The sequence below is a fragment of the Borostomias antarcticus genome, assembly GCF_949987555.1.
Source record: "Borostomias antarcticus genome assembly, chromosome: 9".
Taxonomy (NCBI): Eukaryota; Metazoa; Chordata; class Actinopteri; order Stomiiformes; family Stomiidae; genus Borostomias; species Borostomias antarcticus.
In genome coordinates this window covers 4014347-4035014 of record NC_140242.1, presented here as the reverse complement: position 1 = coordinate 4035014, position 20668 = coordinate 4014347, and the positions used below count along the sequence as shown (strand labels likewise).

At 46.9% G+C, this 20668-nt stretch overlaps 1 protein-coding gene across 1 annotated transcript in view; it reads right to left on the bottom strand.

Annotated features, from left to right (window-relative positions):
- Nucleotides 1-9892: 9892 nt before the first annotated feature.
- Nucleotides 9893-20668, bottom strand: part of srpx (sushi-repeat containing protein X-linked) — a gene marked incomplete at both ends in the record, with an annotated part of 28683 nt that continues 17907 nt past the window's right edge. The window contains 6 exons of the mRNA XM_084443546.1: nucleotides 9893-10073; nucleotides 10487-10608; nucleotides 13327-13460; nucleotides 13765-13944; nucleotides 14217-14338; nucleotides 17891-18017. Coding sequence (XP_084299672.1) covers nucleotides 9893-10073; nucleotides 10487-10608; nucleotides 13327-13460; nucleotides 13765-13944; nucleotides 14217-14338; nucleotides 17891-18017 — 866 coding nt within the window. The remainder of the gene's footprint in view (nucleotides 10074-10486; nucleotides 10609-13326; nucleotides 13461-13764; nucleotides 13945-14216; nucleotides 14339-17890; nucleotides 18018-20668) is intronic.

Sequence of the window (20668 nt, the reverse complement as noted above, 5' to 3'; positions counted from 1 at the left end):
GAGAGAGAACACAAGATATGAGAGAGAGAGAGGGGGAGGATGTAATACCAGACATGAGAGAGAGAGAGAGCAAGAAGGAGGGTCAGAGAGAGAGGAGGAAGCAGCAGAGAGGAAAGGAAGGAAGGAAGGAAGGAAGCAATACTCATATCACACTACTGACCCCTGACCTTGCTGCCCTCTTCCTGTACGGACCTGCCAGTCATGCCTTACTCTCTCTCACACACACACACACACACATATACACACACAAACAAACATGCACACACACACACACATACACGCATGCATATACACACACATATACACAAACATGCACACACACACACATACAGTCTACACACACATACACACTCATACACACAAAAGTACACACAAACAAACATGCACACACACACATACAGTACACACTAGGGGTGTAACAATATATCGCGATACAGAAACGTCACAATACGTATCGTCAAGATGAAAACAATATTGTGATGTTTATTGTATATCAGTGAACGCTGGCTACACAACGCTGGTAACAAACACATCTTTTGTCTCTAGGCCTCTCCATGATATTACAACAGTTAAGCTCTAAATTCACAAAGTGTAGCGGAGTAGAAATGTGGAGAAATGCACTATTAGTGTGAACAGCAGCGCTACTGCAACGCTTCACACCTGCCCTTAGTGTATCGTATCATATTGTTATCGTCAACCCAATATCGTGTATCGTATCGTATCTTGAGATTAGTGTATCGTTACACCCCTAGTACACACACACACAGACAACCACGCACACACACACACACACACCCATACATCCCTCTGTTCTTCACAATATCTAGTCATGACAAAGCACTACTACTCTCTAATACAGGTGTATACAGTATAACCACATGCATTACATGTATGTAAGATAATTTAATAAGCACACGTTCCATGTGTATGATAGGACTCCCTCTGTCCGCTATGCACTTATACAATGTGGGTGAGGGGGAGGAGCCTGTACGTGTGTGTGAGGAGCCTGTACGTGTGTGGGAGGAGCCTGTACATGTGGGGGAGGAGCCTGTGTGTGGGAGGAGCCTGTACATGTGTGGGAGGAGCCAGTACGTGTGTGGGAGGAGCCTGTACATGTGGGGGAGGAGCCTGTACATGTGGGGGAGTGTCTCTGTGGCTAGTTTCCCATCACCACAGTCTCCCAAGGCGTTCTGGCAGCGTTGCATGCTGCTGACGAGACTTCAAACATTCCTGATCCTGAACGAACCCCTGCGGAGTAGCTCCGCCCCCAGGGCAGCATGGAGAAGAAGAAGCACACGTCGTTAGCAGGAACAGACGAGCACAGACAGCTGGACGCGCCGGAAACAGAGAGCAGCACACTGGCCCTGGGACGCTCTGCTCTGAGGGACACGCGTCACAGGACAAGGACACTCTGATCCAACACAAAGCGTCCAGCTGTCCAGCACCGCGCTGAGAAACGCAGCCTTTCTGAGGGAACACGGAAGGAAAAGTAGCACAGAACAACGACAAAGGGTTCAGATGATAATGACTCTGTACTATCAGCACAAGGCAGGTCTGGTTCTGGACCGGGGGGATGTGGACGAGCTCTGTCTCCCCGGAGTGAGTCAGCGCTGATATCTCTTTCCCTATCTCTGTTTCTCTCCCTTTCGCTCTCTCTCCTCTCTCTCTCTCTCCTTCCTCTCTCTTTCCTGCTCACTGCCCCTCTGGACTACTGGTGACCGTGACTCAGTCACACCGTCACCCTGTCACTTGTCTGTCTGTCCAGCAGGCAGCGCTGTCTGTGACCTCTGACCCTGTCCAGTCCTCACGTCATCCCTGGGTGGTGATGATTTACTAAGAGCTCTAGAACCCTCTCCCTTCCTGTGGTTCCTGGGTTCTGATTCAACTTAATTCAATCTCTATGGGTTCTAATTCAATCTCTATGGGTTCTAATTAAATCTCTATGGGTTCTAATTAAATTTCCATGGGTTCTGATTCAATCTCTATGGGTTCTGAGTCAATCTCTATGGGTTCTGATTCAATCTCTATGGGTTCTGAGTCAATCTCTATGGGTTCTGATTCAATCTCTATGGGTTCTAATTAAATCTCAACGGGTTCTGATTCAATCTCTATGGATTCTGATTCAATCTCTATGGGTTCTGATTCAATCTCTATGGGTTCTAATTAAATCTCCATGGGTTCTGATTCAATCTCTATGGGTTCTGATTCAATCTCTATGGGTTCTGATTCAATCTCCATGGGTTCTGATTCAATCTCTATGGGTTCTGATTCAATCTCTATGGGTTCTAATTAAATCTCCATGGGTTCTGATTCAATCTCTATGGGTTCTGATTCAATCTCTATGGGTTCTGATTCAATCTCTATGGGTTCTAATTAAATCTCCATTGGTTCTGATTCAATCTCTATGGGTTCTGATTCAATCTCTATGGGTTCTGATTCAATCTCTATGGGTTCTAATTAAATCTCCATTGGTTCTGATTCAATCTCTATGGGTTCTGATTCAATCTCTATGGGTTCTAATTAAATCTCCATGGGTTCTGATTCAATCTCTATGGGTTCTGATTCAATCTCTATGGGTTCCCCGTCTCGGTCCTCAGTGTACAGCTATATTCATTCTATGGTCGTTACACTAATGAACTAAGGTACTACTGAACATTGCTACCATTCTCACATTTTGTTTGAATAATATTATATTGTAGGCTCATTCTGCTGTAGCAAAATTCTACTGTGGTTACATTTTATTGTAGGCTCATTCTATTGTAGTAATTCTACTGTCGTCACATTCTACTGTGGTAGTATTCTATTGTCGTAGCCTCCTACTGTTGTGTCTTCCCTGCGATCGTCCTTCATGTTGAATGCTGAGCCTGCTCTCTCCCTAGTTAGCTGTTAGCTTTACCCCAGGGTGAACAGAGCACTGATCCACAAGCTAAACCATAATAATAATACATTACTACATGACATTACTGTACACATGAGAGTTGTGTGCAATACCCCTGCAACGGAAGCTGGTGAGCTAGGCTTCTAACAGCATGTACTGCTCCTACTGTTGACTCGTGTCAACCCTGTTAGTCTGTCTGTCTGTCTGTCTGTCTGGAGATGACAAGCCTGCCATCACAAGGTCTTGGCAAAGTGACTGAAATCAGAACATACTTTAGTTTGAAATGTATTATCAGAATATTTTGAAAAAATAAACCACATCTTTCCTCAGATATCTGGTGTGTATTGTGTACTTTCTCTGTTCGATGTAAGCTATGACCAACAGGTATTTATTAGGGGCCAGGCAGCGTAGCTGCCGGAACCCTATTGTATTTGCCTATATTATTGGGGGCCAAGCAGCGAAGCTGCGTAGGCCACCACTAAGTTTCTACCTTTTCTTATTCTTTCTTTCTTTCTTTCTTTATTCCTCTGCCATTGTAGTCTATGGCAGCCCATAGAAGCTTATGGTAGAAAGTTATGAAAATTGGCCCACTCATTCGGGACAGTGCCCTGACCCTCCTCACCAAGTCTCATGTCCACCCCTCACCCTCTCTAGCGCCACCAACGTGTCAAAGTTGGAGGTGCATTTATGCATGCAGCTTTTCTTCAGCAAGTCCAATTTTCAAACTTCAGGTGTCCTTCAATTCCTTGGCTCAAGCCGGATTCAACGCACTCTATGACGTCATTGTGGCCATCTTGGCTTTTCCGCCATTTTGAATGATGTGCAAAACCCTTAAAATGTATCTCCTCCTAGGAACTTTCACCAATTTGCATGAACATCGGTGGATGTCATCTATACACCAATGTCTACAAAGGATGTACAGGGATTTTTGATTATCCATTGCGTTCGCACGTGACAGCCAATCAAAATTGGCAGAAAAGCTGCAAAACAGGAACTGGGGTCATATCTCAGTAATGTTTTAATCTATCAAAACCACATTTGGCACACTCATTCGGGACATACCCATGACATCTGTCACCAAGCCTCAAGTTGACATCTTGTGCACTCTAGCGCCACCAGCGTGTCAAAGTTGGAGTTGCGTTTATGCCAGTAACTTTTGAGCTGTATGTCCAATCTTCAAAATTATGGTAGCAATGGATTCCCTGGCTCATGCTGAGTTCAAAACACCCCATGGTTTCATTATTACTTCATTTGTTTGATTGCAGAATGAAAGGAACACTTTTTGTCTTCTGCACAATTTCACCAGTTTCAGAGTGGTGAAAGGCGCATTTTGGAAAAAGTCACACATTTTCTAAACTGCCATCCCTCTTCCAATTCTCACAGCTCATACACATTTTACATATCAAAACGTTCACACGACTCTTGGGATTAATAAAATCAAAAAAAGCTAAGCTCTTTGATGTATATTTTTCACTCTGTGACAGTTCGAATAATGACTCCCCCCCCTCCATTGAAATCAATGGAGCCACGCTCTAGAAAATCTCTCTTCGCTCTAGAATCTCTAACTGTTTCTAACTCTTCACCTCTCCTACACGTCTGAAGACCGAAGGACATTTTATACATGGAAATGTTCGCGTGATTGTCTGGATTCTGAAGAAGTAAATAGTTGAGCTATGCTATGTATACTTTTCGCTGTGTGCCAATTTAAACAACGACACCCCCCCTCTCACTCTACTGAGAGGAAGCAACCCTACCAGGTGATATTAATTAAGTGCTCAGGACTCAGACACACGGGGTTAGGGAAGGCTCACATGCCTTGTGGACTAGGGTGGTTCATCTTCGCAACAGCCTGCGTAGCACAGTGGTTAGCGTGTCGGCCTTGCAAGCAGCAGGTACAGAGATCGAATCCCGTTCAACCATGTCTGACTTCCGAAAATCTCGGGCCCATCCTTGACCCTTGTCAAACATGTCACCACGTCAGTCTAGCTGATTCCTTGTCTGCTTGCAGTTAAACAGCTTGGCCCCCACATTCCTGCTTGCAGGTATATTTATTATTATTATTCTCCATCTTCCACTGAAGTCTAACTTCCCATGGACAAAAAATCGCCAAAATTTGCACAAAGCTCCAGTCCTATACCCAAAGTCCTCAACCTGCATTGAAGGTCAATAAACCTGAAGGTGGCGCTACAGCAACAGTCTAAAGTTTAAAACTTAAAAAAAATCATAACAAATCAGCCATAGGTGCTATCACTGTAAAACCACCACGTGAATGTAGTCCCAAGTGAGACAAAACCTTCATACGCTTTGACCTTGCAGGAATTTTGAAGTCCATCACTCTGATTTCTTCATAAACTGTAAAACCTATCAAACCTATCTCCTCCCACATTTTTTGTTCAATTGACACCAAAATCGATCTACTGTATCTTCAGACTGTCCTTACCAAACGATCCTCACAGATTTTTGAAATATGAAAAATAGAGCCCACAGTACTTCAAAAAGTTTTACTGTTAACAGTTCTGTATAGTTCCTATTAATTCTCGCCAAATCAATGTCTGATCATCCTCATAAAGAGTGACAACATTGGCCACATATCCAAGATGTAGTATGATTTTTTTCAGAATTTTATCTCAAAAATTGAATTTTTAAAAATATGTTTAATTCTGTCCTCTGAAACCAACACTTCATACAGAGTAAACTACATTACCCACAATCCAACGCAAGCTCCACGAATCTGAGACATCGCTGTTGGCAACCCTACCCAACCCCCGCCGAGGATTACAATGACTAAATTGATTGATTGGCAACTGACTGAGTACACAGCTGCTGAAGTTAATGTTCAATTATGAAAAAAAAAAGCTAACAAAACCTGTAACCCACATTTTTCAATCAATTAATACTAAAGTTGCTACACTGGATCTTCAAACTGTCATTCACAAACTCATTGACCAGATTATTGAATTATCAAAATTGAGCTTACAATGCATTAAAATGTTTTACTTATTATTATTATTCTCCATCTTCCACTGAAGTCTAACTTCCTGTGGACAAAAAATCACAAAAATGTGCACATAGCTCCAGTACTAAACCCAAAGTCCTCAACCTGCATTGTAGGTCAATAAAGCTGAAGGTGGCGCTACAGCAAAAGTCTAAAGTTTAAAACTTTAAAAAATCATAACAAATCAGCCATAGGTGCCATCACAGTAAAACCACCACGTGAATGTAGGCCCAAGTGAGACAAAACTTTCATACACTCTGACCTTGCAGGAATCTTGATTATTATTATTATTCTCCCATCTTCCACTGAAGTCTAACTTCCCGTGGACAAAAAATCACCAAGATTTGCACATAGCTCCAGTAGTATACCCAAAGTCCTCAACCTGCATTGTAGGTCAATAAACCTGAAGGTGGCGCTACAGCAACAGTCTAAAGTTTAAAACTTAAAAAAATCATAACAAATCAGCCATAGGTGCTATCACTGTAAAACCACCACGTGAATGTAGGCCCAAGTGAGACAAAACTTTCATACGCTTTGACCTTGCAGGAATTTTGAAGTCCATCACTCTGATTTCTTCATAAACTGTAAAACCTATCAAACCTATCTCCTCCCACATTTTTAGTTCAATTGACACCAAAATTGATCTACTGTATCTTCAGACTGTCCTCACCAAACGATCCTCACAGATTTTTGAAATATGAAAAATTGAGCCCACAGCACATCAAAAAGTTTTACTGTTAACAGTTCTGTATATAGTTCCTATTAATTCTCGCCAAATCAATGTCTGATTGTCCTCATAAAAAGTGACAACATTAGCCACATATCCAAGATGTAGTATGATTTTTTTTGAGAATTTTATCTCAAAAATTGATTTTTTTAAAATATGTTTAATTCTGTCCTCTGAAACCAACACTTCATACAGAGAAAACTACGTTACCCATAATCCAACACAAGCTCCACGAATCGGAGACATCGCTGTTGGCAACCCTACCCAACCCCCGCCGAGGATTACAATGACTAAATCGATTGATTGGCAACTGACTGAGTACACAGCTGCTGAAGTTAATGTTCAATTATGAAGAAAAGCAAACAAAACCTGTAAAAATTAATAAACATATCTCATCCCACATTTTTCAATCAATTAACACCAAACTTGCTACACTGGATCTTCAGACTGTAATTCACAAACTCATTGACCAGATTGTTGAATTATCAAAATCGAGCTTACAACGCATCAAAATGTTTTACAAATGTTTTACGATACGAATGTACAAAATGAACATTGGAATGTCAACTTTCTTGTTGTCCTATTCTCTCGCTTATTGCTCCTAAACTTGTCGGAAATTGCCTGGCCCCGCCTCATCGCTGCGAAGCAGCTTTAATATTGTATGTGTGTTTTCATTTACTTCCATAGAGAGTTATGACAGCCGTCACAAACAACAATACCGGACAGCCATCACAAACAGGGTTTAAACTACAGCAACACTTCACACCGCTCTTTCATGAAGATGACGTCACACTGTCCGCTAATGAAAATGGCGTCACTCTCTCTGTTAGAGGCATGTTTAATCAAGAAGACAGACAGTGTACTGATGAACCAGCATCACTGAGCCATACAACACAAGCACACACACACAAACGCGCACACACACACACACACACACACACATTCGAGTGTGTCGATACACTGCGAAGAACAGAGACACATAAATATAAAACAGCTGAAGGATTTTTTCCCAGTTTCATAACTAAAAAAGATAAAGATAAAAGTACAAAAAATATGATAGAAAAATGTATATCAGTTTGAAACAGAACAGACACACGGACACACAATAATCAATATGATTGTACTGCAGAACCAATCCTTCCAAGAACATCTTGTGGTTGTCCATGCTAACAGTGAGGGGGTGTGGGTGGTGGGGGGGCTCCAGAGTGAGTCCTGGGTGAATGATTTGATCTGGTAGTTGTAAGACAAGGCTGGGGGGTGGAGATGGTGATGGAGGTGTTAGAGGAGGGGGTGATGGAGGTGTTAGAGGAGGTGATGGAGGTGTTAGAGGAGGGGGTGATGGAGATGTGAGAGGAGGGGGTGATGGAGGTGTTAGAGGAGGGGGTGATGGAGATGTGAGAGGAGGGGGTGGAGGGGGTGATGGAGATGTTAGAGGAGGGGGTGATGGAGATGTGAGAGGAGGGGGTGGAGGGGGTGATGGAGGTGTTAGAGGAGGGGATGATGGAGATGTTAGAGGAGGGGGTGGTGGAGATGTTAGAGGAGGGGGTGGTGGAGATGTTAGAGGAGGGGGTGGAGGGGTGATGGAGGTGTTAGAGGAGGGGGTGGTGGAGATGTTAGAGGAGGGGGTGGAGGTGGTGATGGAGATGTTAGAGGAGGGGGTGATGGAGATGTGAGAGGAGGGGGTGGAGGGGGTGATGGAGGTGTTAGAGGAGGGGGTGATGGAGATGTTAGAGGAGGGGGTGGTGGAGATGTTAGAGGAGGGGGTGGAGGTGGTGATGGAGGTGTTAGAGGAGGGGGTGGTGGAGATGTTAGAGGAGGGGGTGGTGGAGATGTTAGAGGAGGGGGTGGAGGGGTGGTGGAGATGTTAGAGGAGGGGGTGGAGGGGTGATGGAGGTGTTAGAGGAGGGGGTGATGGAGGTGTTAGAGGAGGGGGTGGTGGAGATGTTAGAGGAGGGGGTGGAGGGGTGATGGAGGTGTTAGAGGAGGGGGTGATGGAGGTGTTAGAGGAGGGGGTGGTGGAGATGTTAGAGGAGGGGGTGATGGAGATGTTAGAGGAGGGGGTGGTGGAGATGTTAGAGGAGGGGGTGGTGGAGATGTTAGAGGAGGAGGTGATGGAGATGTTAGAGGAGGAGGTGATGGAGGTGTTAGAGGAGGGGGTGGTGGAGATGTTAGAGGAGGGGGTGGAGGGGTGGTGGAGATGTTAGAGGAGGGGGTGATGGAGATATTAGAGGAGGGGGTGATGGAGGTGTTAGAGGAGGGGGTGATGGAGATGTTAGAGGAGGGGGTGATGGAGATATTAGAGGAGGGGGTGATGGAGGTGTTAGAGGAGGGGGTGGTGGAGGTGTTAGAGGAGGGGGTGGTGGAGATGTTAGAGGAGGGGGTGGAGGGGTGATGGAGGTGTTAGAGGAGGGGGTGATGGAGATATTAGAGGAGGGGGTGATGGAGGTGTTAGAGGAGGGGGTGATGGAGGTGTTAGAGGAGGGGGTGATGGAGGTGTTAGAGGAGGGGGTGGAGGGGTGATGGAGGTGTTAGAGGAGGGGGTGATGGAGGTGTTAGAGAAGGGGTGATGGAGATGTTAGAGGAGGGGATGATGGAGATGTTAGAGGAGGGGGTGGTGGAGATGTTAGAGGAGGGGGTGGTGGAGATGTTAGAGGAGGGGGTGGTGGAGATGTTAGAGGAGGGGGTGATGGAGATGTTAGAGGAGGGGGTGATGGAGGTGTTAGAGGAGGGGGTGATGGAGATGTTAGAGGAGGGGGTGATGGAGGTGTTAGAGGAGGGGGTGATGGAGATGTTAGAGGAGGGGGTGATGGAGATGTTAGAGGAGGGGGTGATGGAGGTGTTAGAGGAGGGGGTGATGGAGGTGTTAGAGGAGGGGGTGATGGAGGTGTTAGAGGAGGGGGTGATGGAGGTGTTAGAGGAGGGGGTGATGGAGGTGTTAGAGGAGGGGGTGATGGAGGTGTTAGAGGAGGGGGTGGAGGGGTGATGGAGGTGTTAGAGGAGGGGGTGGTGGAGATGTTAGAGGAGGGGGTGGTGGAGATGTTAGAGGAGGTGGTGATGGAGATGTTAGAGGAGGGGGTGATGGAGGTTTTAGAGGAGGGGGTGATGGAGGTGTTAGAGGAGGGGGTGGTGGAGATGTTAGAGGAGGGGGTGGTGGAGATGTTAGAGGAGGGGGTGGAGGGGGTGATGGAGGTGTAGACAGAGGGATGGAGGTACATGGAGGTGTAGACAGGGGGGTGGAGGTGGTGGTAGAGGTGTTAAACGGGGGGAGGAGGTGTTAGACGAGGGGGCGTGGCTACTGGCAGGTCTGGCCCGCCTCCTGCTGCAGCACCATCTCGTCCTTGCGGAGGGGGAAGGTATCCACGGTGACAAAGATCTCGGCCGAGGTGATTGGGTAGGTATAGCGGTGCTTGTCCATGCCCTGCTTGTCCATCAGCACCATGTTGAAGGAATTGTGGGAAATCTGGAGCAGTAACCTAGGAAACGCACATCATCACATCATAAGGTATAGGTATGTGTGTGAGGGTGGGGGGGGGGGGGTTAGTTTAATAGTTTAATTGTTTTTTTTTTTAAACAGTAGCTAAAAATGATAGAGCAAGTCATGCATCATACAAATGACAGATGTCACAGACGTATTTCTGTTGTGGTCCTTGGTCTCGGCACATAACACTACATACATTACCTACAGCAAAGCCCAAACCAAGAAAATACAATATTGTTAGTAAGATATCTTACAAAATGTACAGACTTTACATACAGTACTGTTCCTACTGCACACTACACTAGGACCCCTCCCTCCACAGGTGTGTGTTTGTGTGCGTGCGTGCGTGCGTGTGTGTGTGTGTGTGTGTGTGTGCGTGCGTATGTGTGTGTGTGTGTGGGTGTGTACCTGAGTTGCAGGGCCAGTCCTGGGGGAATAATCCTGTGTCGGATGCGTCCGATCTGTGCTGGGTAGACCCCCACTAACTCAATAACTGTCAGGTGCCTGACGTCCAGACCGCACTGGGCATGCTGCACACACACACACACACACACACACACACACACACACACACACACACACACAAACACACACACGGACAGCAACATAAAAAGCTTTATAAATGTTATGTCAACACATTTCTCAGATGTCCCTGACCTGGCCTGTTTAAAGGTGAGGTCAGTGTGAGTCATAGCATAGGGCTGCAGGCATCTCTTAGTCTGCCCTGTTAAAGGTCATGGCTGAGAGAAGCAGCTCCCTTTTACCGGTTCTGACAGGAGACAAAACATCAGGCTGCTCAAGGTGCTGCATCTCGTTTACGCACGGCCTGACATTTCCCTGAAGCACGACATCCCACTCAGCAGAGCCTCACACACACACACACACACACACACACACACAAACATGCACACACAGACACATACACACACACACACACACATACAGACACACACAAACATGCACACACACACACACAAACACACACGTACTGCAGAACTGTATGGAAGTAGTAATGATGCAACCACAATCTGTGCACGTATGTACCACGTGTTAGTAGTAGTAGTGATTGTAGTGATAGTAGTGATTGTAGTGGTAGTAGTGATTGTAGTGGTAGTAGTGATTGTAGTGGTAGTAGTGATAGTAGTGATATTAGTGGTAGTAGGGATTGTAGTGGTAGTAGTGATTGTAGCTGTAGTAGTGATTGTAGTGGTAGTAGTGATTGTAGTAGTGATTGTAGTGGTAGTAGTGATTGTAGTGGTAGTAATGATTGTAGTAGTGATTGTAGTGGTAGTAGTGATTGTAGTGGTAGTAGTGATTGTAGTGGTAGTAGTGATTGTAGTAGTGATTGTAGTGGTAGTAGTGATTGTAGTGGTAGTAGTGATTGTAGTAGTGATTGTAGTGGTAGTAGTGATTGTAGTGGTAGTAGTGATTGTAGTGGTAGTAGTGATTGTAGTAGTAGTAGTGATTGTAGTAGTGATTGTAGTGATTGTAGTGGTAGTAGTGATTGTAGTGGTAGTAGTGATTGTAGTGGTAGTAGTGATTGTAGTGGTAGTAGTGGTAGTAGTGATTGTAGTGGTAGTAGTGATTGTAGTGGTAGTAGTGATTGTAGCGGTAGTAGTGATTGTAGTGATTGTAGTGGTTGTAGTGATTGTAGTGGTAGTAGTGATTGTAGTGATAGTAGTGATTGTAGTGGTAGTAGTGATTGTAGTGATAGTAGTGATTGTAGTGGTTGTAGTGATTGTAGTGGTAGTAGTGATTGTAGTGATAGTAGTGATTGTAGTGGTTGTAGTGATTGTAGTGGTAGTAGTGATTGTAGTGGTAGTAGTGATTGTAGTGATAGTAGTGATTGTAGTGATAGTAGTGATTGTAGTGGTAGTAGTGATTGTAGTGGTAGTAGTGATTGTAGCAGTAGTAGTGATTGTAGTGGTAGTAGTGATTGTAGTGGTAGTAGTGATTGTAGCAGTAGTAGTGATTGTAGCAGTAGTAGTGATTGTAGTGGTAGTAGTGATTGTAGTGATAGTAGTGATTGTAGTAGTGATTGTAGTGGTAGTAGTGATTGTAGCAGTAGTAGTGATTGTAGCAGTAGTAGTGATTGTAGTGGTAGTAGTGATTGTAGCAGTAGTAGTGATTGTAGCAGTAGTAGTGATTGTAGTGGTAGTATTGATTGTAGTGGTAGTAGTGATTGTAGTAGTGATTGTAGCTGTAGTAGGGATTGTAGTGATAGTAGTGATTGTAGTGATAGTAGTGATTGTAGTGATAGTAGTGATTGTAGTGGTAGTAGTGATTGTAGCAGTAGTAGTGATTGTAGCAGTAGTAGTGATTGTAGTGGTAGTAGTGATTGTAGTAGTGATTGTAGCTGTAGTAGGGATTGTAGTGATAGTAGTGATTGTAGTGATAGTAGTGATTGTAGTGATAGTAGTGATTGTAGTGGTAGTAGTGATTGTAGCAGTAGTAGTGATTGTAGTGGTAGTATTGATTGTAGTGGTAGTAGTGATTATAGTGATAGTAGTGATTGTAGTGGTAGTAGTGATTGTAGTGATAGTAGTGATTGTAGTGATAGTAGTGATTGTAGTGGTAGTAGTGATTGTAGTGGTAGTAGGGATTGTAGTGGTAGTAGTGATTGTAGTAGTAGTAGTGATTGTAGTGATAGTAGTGATTGTAGTAGTAGTAGTAGTGATTGTAGTGATAGTAGTGATTGTAGTGGTAGTAGTGATTGTAGTAGTGATTGTAGTGGTAGTAGTGATTGTACTGGTAGTAATGATTGTAGTGGTAGTAGTGATTGTAGTGGTAGTAGTGATTGTATTGGTAGTAGTGATTGTAGTGGTAGTAATGATTGTAGTGGTAGTAGTGATTGTAGTGGTAGTAGTGATTGTAGTGGTAGTAGTGATTGTAGCAGTAGTAGTGATTGTAGTGGTAGTAGTGATTGTAGTGATAATAGTGATTGTAGTGATAGTAGTGATTGTAGCGGTAGTAGTGATTGTAGTGGTAGTAATGATTGTAGTGGTAGTAGTGATTGTACTGGTAGTAGTGATTGTATTGGTAGTAGTGATTGTAGTGATAGTAGTGATTGTAGTAGTGATTGTAGTGATAGTAGTGATTGTACTGGTAGTAGTGATTGTAGTGGTAGTAGTGATTGTACTGGTAGTAGTGATTGTAGTGATAGTAGTGATTGTAGTGATAGTAGTGATTGTAGTGATAGTAGTGATTGTAGCTGTAGTAGGGATTGTAGCTGTAGTAGTGATCCTAACCTGTAGGTTGGTCATCTGGTAGCGGTAGTAGTGATTGGCCGCTGTGGGGGCAGAGATGATGAGGAGGCGGCGCTTCTCGTAGAACTGTTCTAGCAGTGCTGCGGCCGTGCGCACGCCCACGTTGATGTTCATAGCTGTGACATAGCGTGACATAGTGTGACATAGCGTAACATAGTGTGACATAGCGTAACATAGCATGACATTAGGCCCAACAGGACATTACACTAGGTGATACATACAATACAACATGTTATAAGAAGACAGCGCGTGGTAACATAAGATTAAAATAGCGTACCACATTGAGATACAATATTACTTTTGTCAAGGGAAGCAACACACAGTTGCATCATCATTATAACATCATTATAACACCATTATAACACCACGTGGTGTGTGTTGGTGAATGTGTGTTCCGTGCCAGTCTGTCTGCGTACATACGTGCACAGCTGGTGTCGGAGCCGGACCAGGTGAGACCGTACTGGCAGACCCGGGCAGCGCTGCCCTGGAGTTCGTATCCGCCCGTGCAGACGAACTTACAGGTGGCACCGTAGTTGTCATCGTCGCTGTCGCACTTCATATAACCGTTATCTGGAGCGGTCAGAGGACTGCAGCGACGCACTGCACCACACACACACACACACACACACACACATAGACATACACACACACGTATATATGGATACATACATACACACACACACACACACACACACATACATACACACACAAAACACATACACACACACACATACATCAGCACACCAGAGTTCACAACAGCACAGCACATGCCATTACACACAGGTTGACTGACCTGAATTAATTAATTAATGAATAAATGAATGAATGAACAAAGGAATGGACAAACAAACAAATGAACGAACGACTGTCACCTCGTACTCGGGCGGTGAAGCGGCAGGAGCCTTTGTTCCCTGCGCGGTCGTAGACGGTGTAGGACATCTTGTGGAGCCCCTCAGGGAAGTGTGTGCTGGGGGGCTTCCCTTTAAAAATCACACTGAAACACACACACCACCTTTCAGAACCACACTGAAACACACACACATCACCTTTAAGAACCACATTGAAACACACACACCACCTTTCAGAACCACACTGAAACACACACACGGCACCTTTAAGAACCACACTGAAACACACATAGCACCTTTAAGAACCACACTGAAACACACACAACACCTTTAAGAACCACACTGAAACACACACACCACCTTTCAGAACCACACTGAAACACACACAGCACCTTTAAGAACAACACTGAAACACACCACCTTTCAGAACCACACTGAAACACATACAGCACCTTGAAGAACCACACAGAAACACACACAGCACCTTTAAGAACCACACTGAAACACACACACCATAATCCGATGACAAAACTCATGTTTCATTGCTCGCTTTTTGCAAATGGGGTGTGTACACACAGACTGTAGAGACAGCCAGGTCAAGGGTCAGGTGTCAGAGGGAAAAGGTGAGAGGTCAGGACTGACTCTGTGAGGTCAGAGGTGAAGGGTGAGAGGTCAGGACTGACTTTGTGAGGTCAGAGGTGAAGGTTGAGAGGTCAGGACTGACTCTGTGAGGTCAAAGGTGAGAGGTCAGGACTGACTCTGTGAGGTCAGAGGTGAAGGGTGAGAGGTCAGGACTGACTCTGTGAGGTCAGAGGTGAAGGGTGAGAGGTCAGGACTGACTCTGTGAGGTCAGAGGTGAAGGGTGAGAGGTCAGGATTGACTCTGTGAGGTCAGGGGTCAGAGGTGAAGGGTGAGAGGTCAGGACTGACTCTGTGAGGTCAGAGCTGAAGGGTGAGAGGTCAGGACTGACTCGGTGAGGTCGGGTGAAGGGTGAGAGGTCAGGACTGACTCTGTGAGGTCAGAGGTGAAGGTTGAGAGGTCAGGACAGACTCTGAGGTCAGAGGTGAAGGGTGAGAGGTCAGGACTGACTGTGAGGTCAGAGGTGAAGGGTGAGAGGTCAGGACTGACTCTGAGGTCAGGGGTCAGAGGTGAAGAGTGAGAGGTCAGGACTGACTCTGTGAGATCAGAGGTGAAGGGTGAGAGGTCAGGACTGACTCTGTGAGGTCAGGGGTCAGAGGTGAAGGTTGAGAGGTCAGGACAGACTCTGAGGTCAGAGGTGAAGGGTGAGAGGTCAGGACTGACTGTGAGGTCAGAGGTGAAGGGTGAGAGGTCAGGACTGACTCTGAGGTCAGGGGTCAGAGGTGAAGAGTGAGAGGTCAGGACTGACTCTGTGAGATCAGAGGTGAAGGGTGAGAGGTCAGGACTGACTCTGTGAGGTCAGGGGTCAGAGGTGAAGGGTGAGAGGTCAGGACTGACTCTGTGAGGTCAGGGGTCAGAGGTGAAGGGTGAGAGGTCAGGACTGACTCGGTGAGGTCAGAGGTGAAGGGTGAGAGGTCAGGACTGACTCTGTGAGGTCAGAGGTGAAGGTTGAGAGGTCAGGACAGACTCTGAGGTCAGAGGTGAAGGGTGAGAGGTCAGGACTGACTGTGAGGTCAGAGGTGAAGGGTGAGAGGTCAGGACTGACTCTGAGGTCAGGGGTCAGAGGTGAAGAGTGAGAGGTCAGGACTGACTCTGTGAGATCAGAGGTGAAGGGTGAGAGGTCAGGACTGACTCTGTGAGGTCAGGGGTCAGAGGTGAAGGTTGAGAGGTCAGGACAGACTCTGAGGTCAGAGGTGAAGGGTGAGAGGTCAGGACTGACTGTGAGGTCAGAGGTGAAGGGTGAGAGGTCAGGACTGACTCTGAGGTCAGGGGTCAGAGGTGAAGAGTGAGAGGTCAGGACTGACTCTGAGGTCAGAGGTGAAGGGTGAGAGGTCAGGACTGACTCTGTGAGGTCAGAGGTGAAGGGTGAGAGGTCAGGATTGACTCTGTGAGGTCAGGGGTCAGAGGTGAAGGGTGAGAGGTCAGGACTGACTCTGTGAGGTCAGAGCTGAAGGGTGAGAGGTCAGGACTGACTCGGTGAGGTCGGGTGAAGGGTGAGAGGTCAGGACTGACTCTGTGAGGTCAGAGGTGAAGGTTGAGAGGTCAGGACAGACTCTGAGGTCAGAGGTGAAGGGTGAGAGGTCAGGACTGACTGTGAGGTCAGAGGTGAAGGGTGAGAGGTCAGGACTGACTCTGAGGTCAGGGGTCAGAGGTGAAGAGTGAGAGGTCAGGACTGACTCTGTGAGATCAGAGGTGAAGGGTGAGAGGTCAGGACTGACTCTGTGAGGTCAGGGGTCAGAGGTGAAGGTTGAGAGGTCAGGACAGACTCTGAGGTCAGAGGTGAAGGGTGAGAGGTCAGGACTGACTGTGAGGTCAGAGGTGAAGGGTGAGAGGTCAGGACTGACTCTGAGGTCAGGGGTCAGAGGTGAAGAGTGAGAGGTCAGGACTGACTCTGTGAGATCAGAGGTGAAGGGTGAGAGGTCAGGACTGACTCTGTGAGGTCAGGGGTCAGAGGTGAAGGGTGAGAGGTCAGGACTGACTCTGTGAGGTCAGGGGTCAGAGGTGAAGGGTGAGAGGTCAGGACTGACTCGGTGAGGTCAGGGGTCAGAGGTGAAGGGTGAGAGGTCAGGACTGACTCGGTGAGGTCAGAGGTGAAGGGTGAGAGGTCAGGACTGACTCTGTGAGGTCAGAGGTGAAGGTTGAGAGGTCAGGACAGACTCTGAGGTCAGAGGTGAAGGGTGAGAGGTCAGGACTGACTGTGAGGTCAGAGGTGAAGGGTGAGAGGTCAGGACTGACTCTGAGGTCAGGGGTCAGAGGTGAAGAGTGAGAGGTCAGGACTGACTCTGTGAGATCAGAGGTGAAGGGTGAGAGGTCAGGACTGACTCTGTGAGGTCAGGGGTCAGAGGTGAAGGTTGAGAGGTCAGGACAGACTCTGAGGTCAGAGGTGAAGGGTGAGAGGTCAGGACTGACTGTGAGGTCAGAGGTGAAGGGTGAGAGGTCAGGACTGACTCTGAGGTCAGGGGTCAGAGGTGAAGAGTGAGAGGTCAGGACTGACTCTGTGAGATCAGAGGTGAAGGGTGAGAGGTCAGGACTGACTCTGTGAGGTCAGGGGTCAGAGGTGAAGGGTGAGAGGTCAGGACTGACTCTGTGAGGTCAGGGGTCAGAGGTGAAGGGTGAGAGGTCAGGACTGACTCTGTGAGGTCAGGGGTCAGAGGTGAAGGGGGAGAGGTCAGGACTGACTGTGAGGTCAGAGCTGAAGGGTGAGAGGTCAGGACTGACTCGGTGAGGTCGGGTGAAGGGTGAGAGGTCAGGACTGACTCTGTGAGGTCAGAGGTGAAGGTTGAGAGGTCAGGACAGACTCTGAGGTCAGAGGTGAAGGGTGAGAGGTCAGGACTGACTGTGAGGTCAGAGGTGAAGGGTGAGAGGTCAGGACTGACTCTGAGGTCAGGGGTCAGAGGTGAAGAGTGAGAGGTCAGGACTGACTCTGTGAGATCAGAGGTGAAGGGTGAGAGGTCAGGACTGACTCTGTGAGGTCAGGGGTCAGAGGTGAAGGGTGAGAGGTCAGGACTGACTCTGTGAGGTCAGGGGTCAGAGGTGAAGGGTGAGAGGTCAGGACTGACTCTGTGAGGATGCCGTCCGCTGTGTCCTTGCCCTCCGGCACGTCCCACGTCATCCTGGCGGTCAGCTTCCCTGGCTCCGCCCACTTGTCTTTCAGGGTCGGACACTTTATCACAGGAGCGTCCACGTCTGCCGGGGGAGAGGGAGAGAGGGAGTCGTGACACATGAGAAACACTTGAGTGTGTGTGTGTCCATTTGTTCTACACTGCAATCTGTCACTCAAAACCAGCAAAAAATATCAAGCATTGTCTTAGAAGGAAATTTAAGGGTTTCAGTCTCTTAGACACACACAAACACACACACACACACACACACACACAACTATTATTACAATTCACCTTACCGAGACTTGCAGTATTCAGCTGCGCGCATAATCACATAAATAGTTATTATACATCTGTGAAATGTGTGTCATTTCGTTGCTCAGTGTGGAGTTAGTGTAGGAGAGAGAGAGAGAGAGAGAGAGAGAGAGAGAGGGGGGGGGGGGGGGGTTAAATCTCATATTCCTCAGCTGTGATTAAAAAAAAGAGCGTCCCTCCATGTCTTCTTGGTACAGATCACACCCGACCTCAGTGACGGTACCAGCGAGATGGTCATCATCTCAGCAGTCAGGCTGCGGTCATCACCCTCCCCATCATGACCCTAGCCGCTGTGGGATGCTCTGGCCAGTAGCCTGTCTGCATGAGCCGTGTGGTCACTGTACCTCTCTGTGACCCTCCTCGAAAGGTCTCAATTAAGTCAGTCTATAACTGTACCTGGATGTGCTGCGTGACTAAAGGTCTTAATTAAGGTGGTCTATAATACAGTCACACGCCGTGTTATAGAAGACCTCCGGTCATCATCTCATTACGGCAGTCAAGTCGCAGACGGAATGTGACTCATCATTTAATATTCCTGTTTTACTGTAGCTGGCGTGCAGCCCGGCTGGCTGGCTGACAGCTTTACTGTAATTGTTGTTTTCAGGCTGGTTCACTGTCGTTGTTGTCTGCATGCTGTCACTAGCTTCTTTGTTTTGTTTGTGTTTTTGTATTTTTCTGTACTCTGCTACTGAACTACTCTACAGGATATCTATATATATATATATCAACTTGACAGTTGCCTGATGAAGACAGTTGCCTGATGAAGACAGTTGCCTGATGAAAACATTGCTTTTTTCCAATAAAGTGAACGGGGAGATATCAGTGTGTGGATCTTTCCTCTCTCCAAATTGGTGATACACACAGTCAAGAGATATGAAGCCCCCATGCCGAAGGAAGTGAGGCGTAGCAACATTCATCCCCGAGGCTCAGAGAGAGGGAGAGAACATGAGGAGAATGAAATGAAACATTCATGATACCTTATGGGCCCAGTCAGTGGTGATGGAATATGTGAGTTAACTGTGATTTTAGTACTGATTTGTAATACTAGCGTAAGTGCCCAGCTGATGATGTTTACAGTGATTATAGTAGTCTACTACGAATCCAGAAATGTTTAGAAGTGAGCTCTAGACACGAATCATGATAGAATTTGGATTTGTTTGTATTTTACTGCTTTGTAACATTAATTAAAGTAGAGACAAGCCTGAACATGCCTGTTCAAGATCAATACCCTTAGTCGTGATTGTTTTAGAGCTGTTTTCCTGGACCAGAATGATCTCAGACAGGAGAACTGTGGTGTTGGTGAGCATGTGATTGGTTGATGATGTCATGATGATATGAATAATACAGTAGATGTTAGGATGACTGTGATGACCATGAGAGCACTCTGCAGGAGGTTAGGATTGTTTGAGGTTAGGAGTGTTTGCTTTGATTTGTTGAGATGAATGTCATGCATGATGATGGGAGGAGAGAGAGAGAGATGAGAGAGAGATGAGAGAGAGAGATGAGAGAGAGAGAGAGAGAGAGAAGATAAAGGACAGGGAGCTTGGGTCTCTCCTGACTTGGGGCTGTGGCCTGCAACCCAGTGGGAGATTGGGAACCAGACGTCTCCCAGACTAGAATCCTAAATTGATTCTCCTGATTCTATGAAGAAAGAAACTCCCTGATTTGAAGTGGAAGGAATGCAGTTATAGAGAAACTAGAGGCTCTCAGGTGTGACTGAGAGAGGCCAGACTCAGGTGTGACTGAGAGAGGCCAGACTCAGGTGTGACTGAGAGAGGCCAGACTCAGGTGTGACTGAGAGAGGCCAGACTCAGGTGTGACTGAGAGAGGCCAGACTCAGGTGTGACTGAGAGAGGCCAGACTCAGGTGTGACTGAGAGAGGCCAGACTCAGGTGTGACTGAGAGAGGCCAGCCTCAGGTGTGACTGAGAGAGGCCAGACTCAGGTGTGACTGAGAGAGGCCAGACTCAGGTGTGACTGAGAGAGGCCAGACTCAGGTGTGACTGAGAGAGGCCAGACTCAGGTGTGACTGAGAGAGGCCAGACTCAGGTGTGACTGAGAGAGGCCAGACTCAGGTGTGACTGAGAGAGGCCAGCCTCAGGTGTGACTGAGAGAGGCCAGACTCAGGTGTGACTGAGAGAGGCCAGACTCAGGTGTGACTGAGAGAGGCCAGACTCAGGTGTGACTGAGAGAGGCCAGACTCAGGTGTGACTGAGAGAGGCCAGACTCAGGTGTGACTGAGAGAGGCCAGACTCAGGTGTGACTGAGAGAGGCCAGACTCAGGTGTGACTGAGAGAGGCCAGACTCAGGTGTGACTGAGAGAGGCCAGACTCAGGTGTGACTGAGAGAGGCCAGACTCAGGTGTGACTGAGAGAGGCCAGACTCAGGTGTGACTGAGAGAGGCCAGACTCAGGTGTGACTG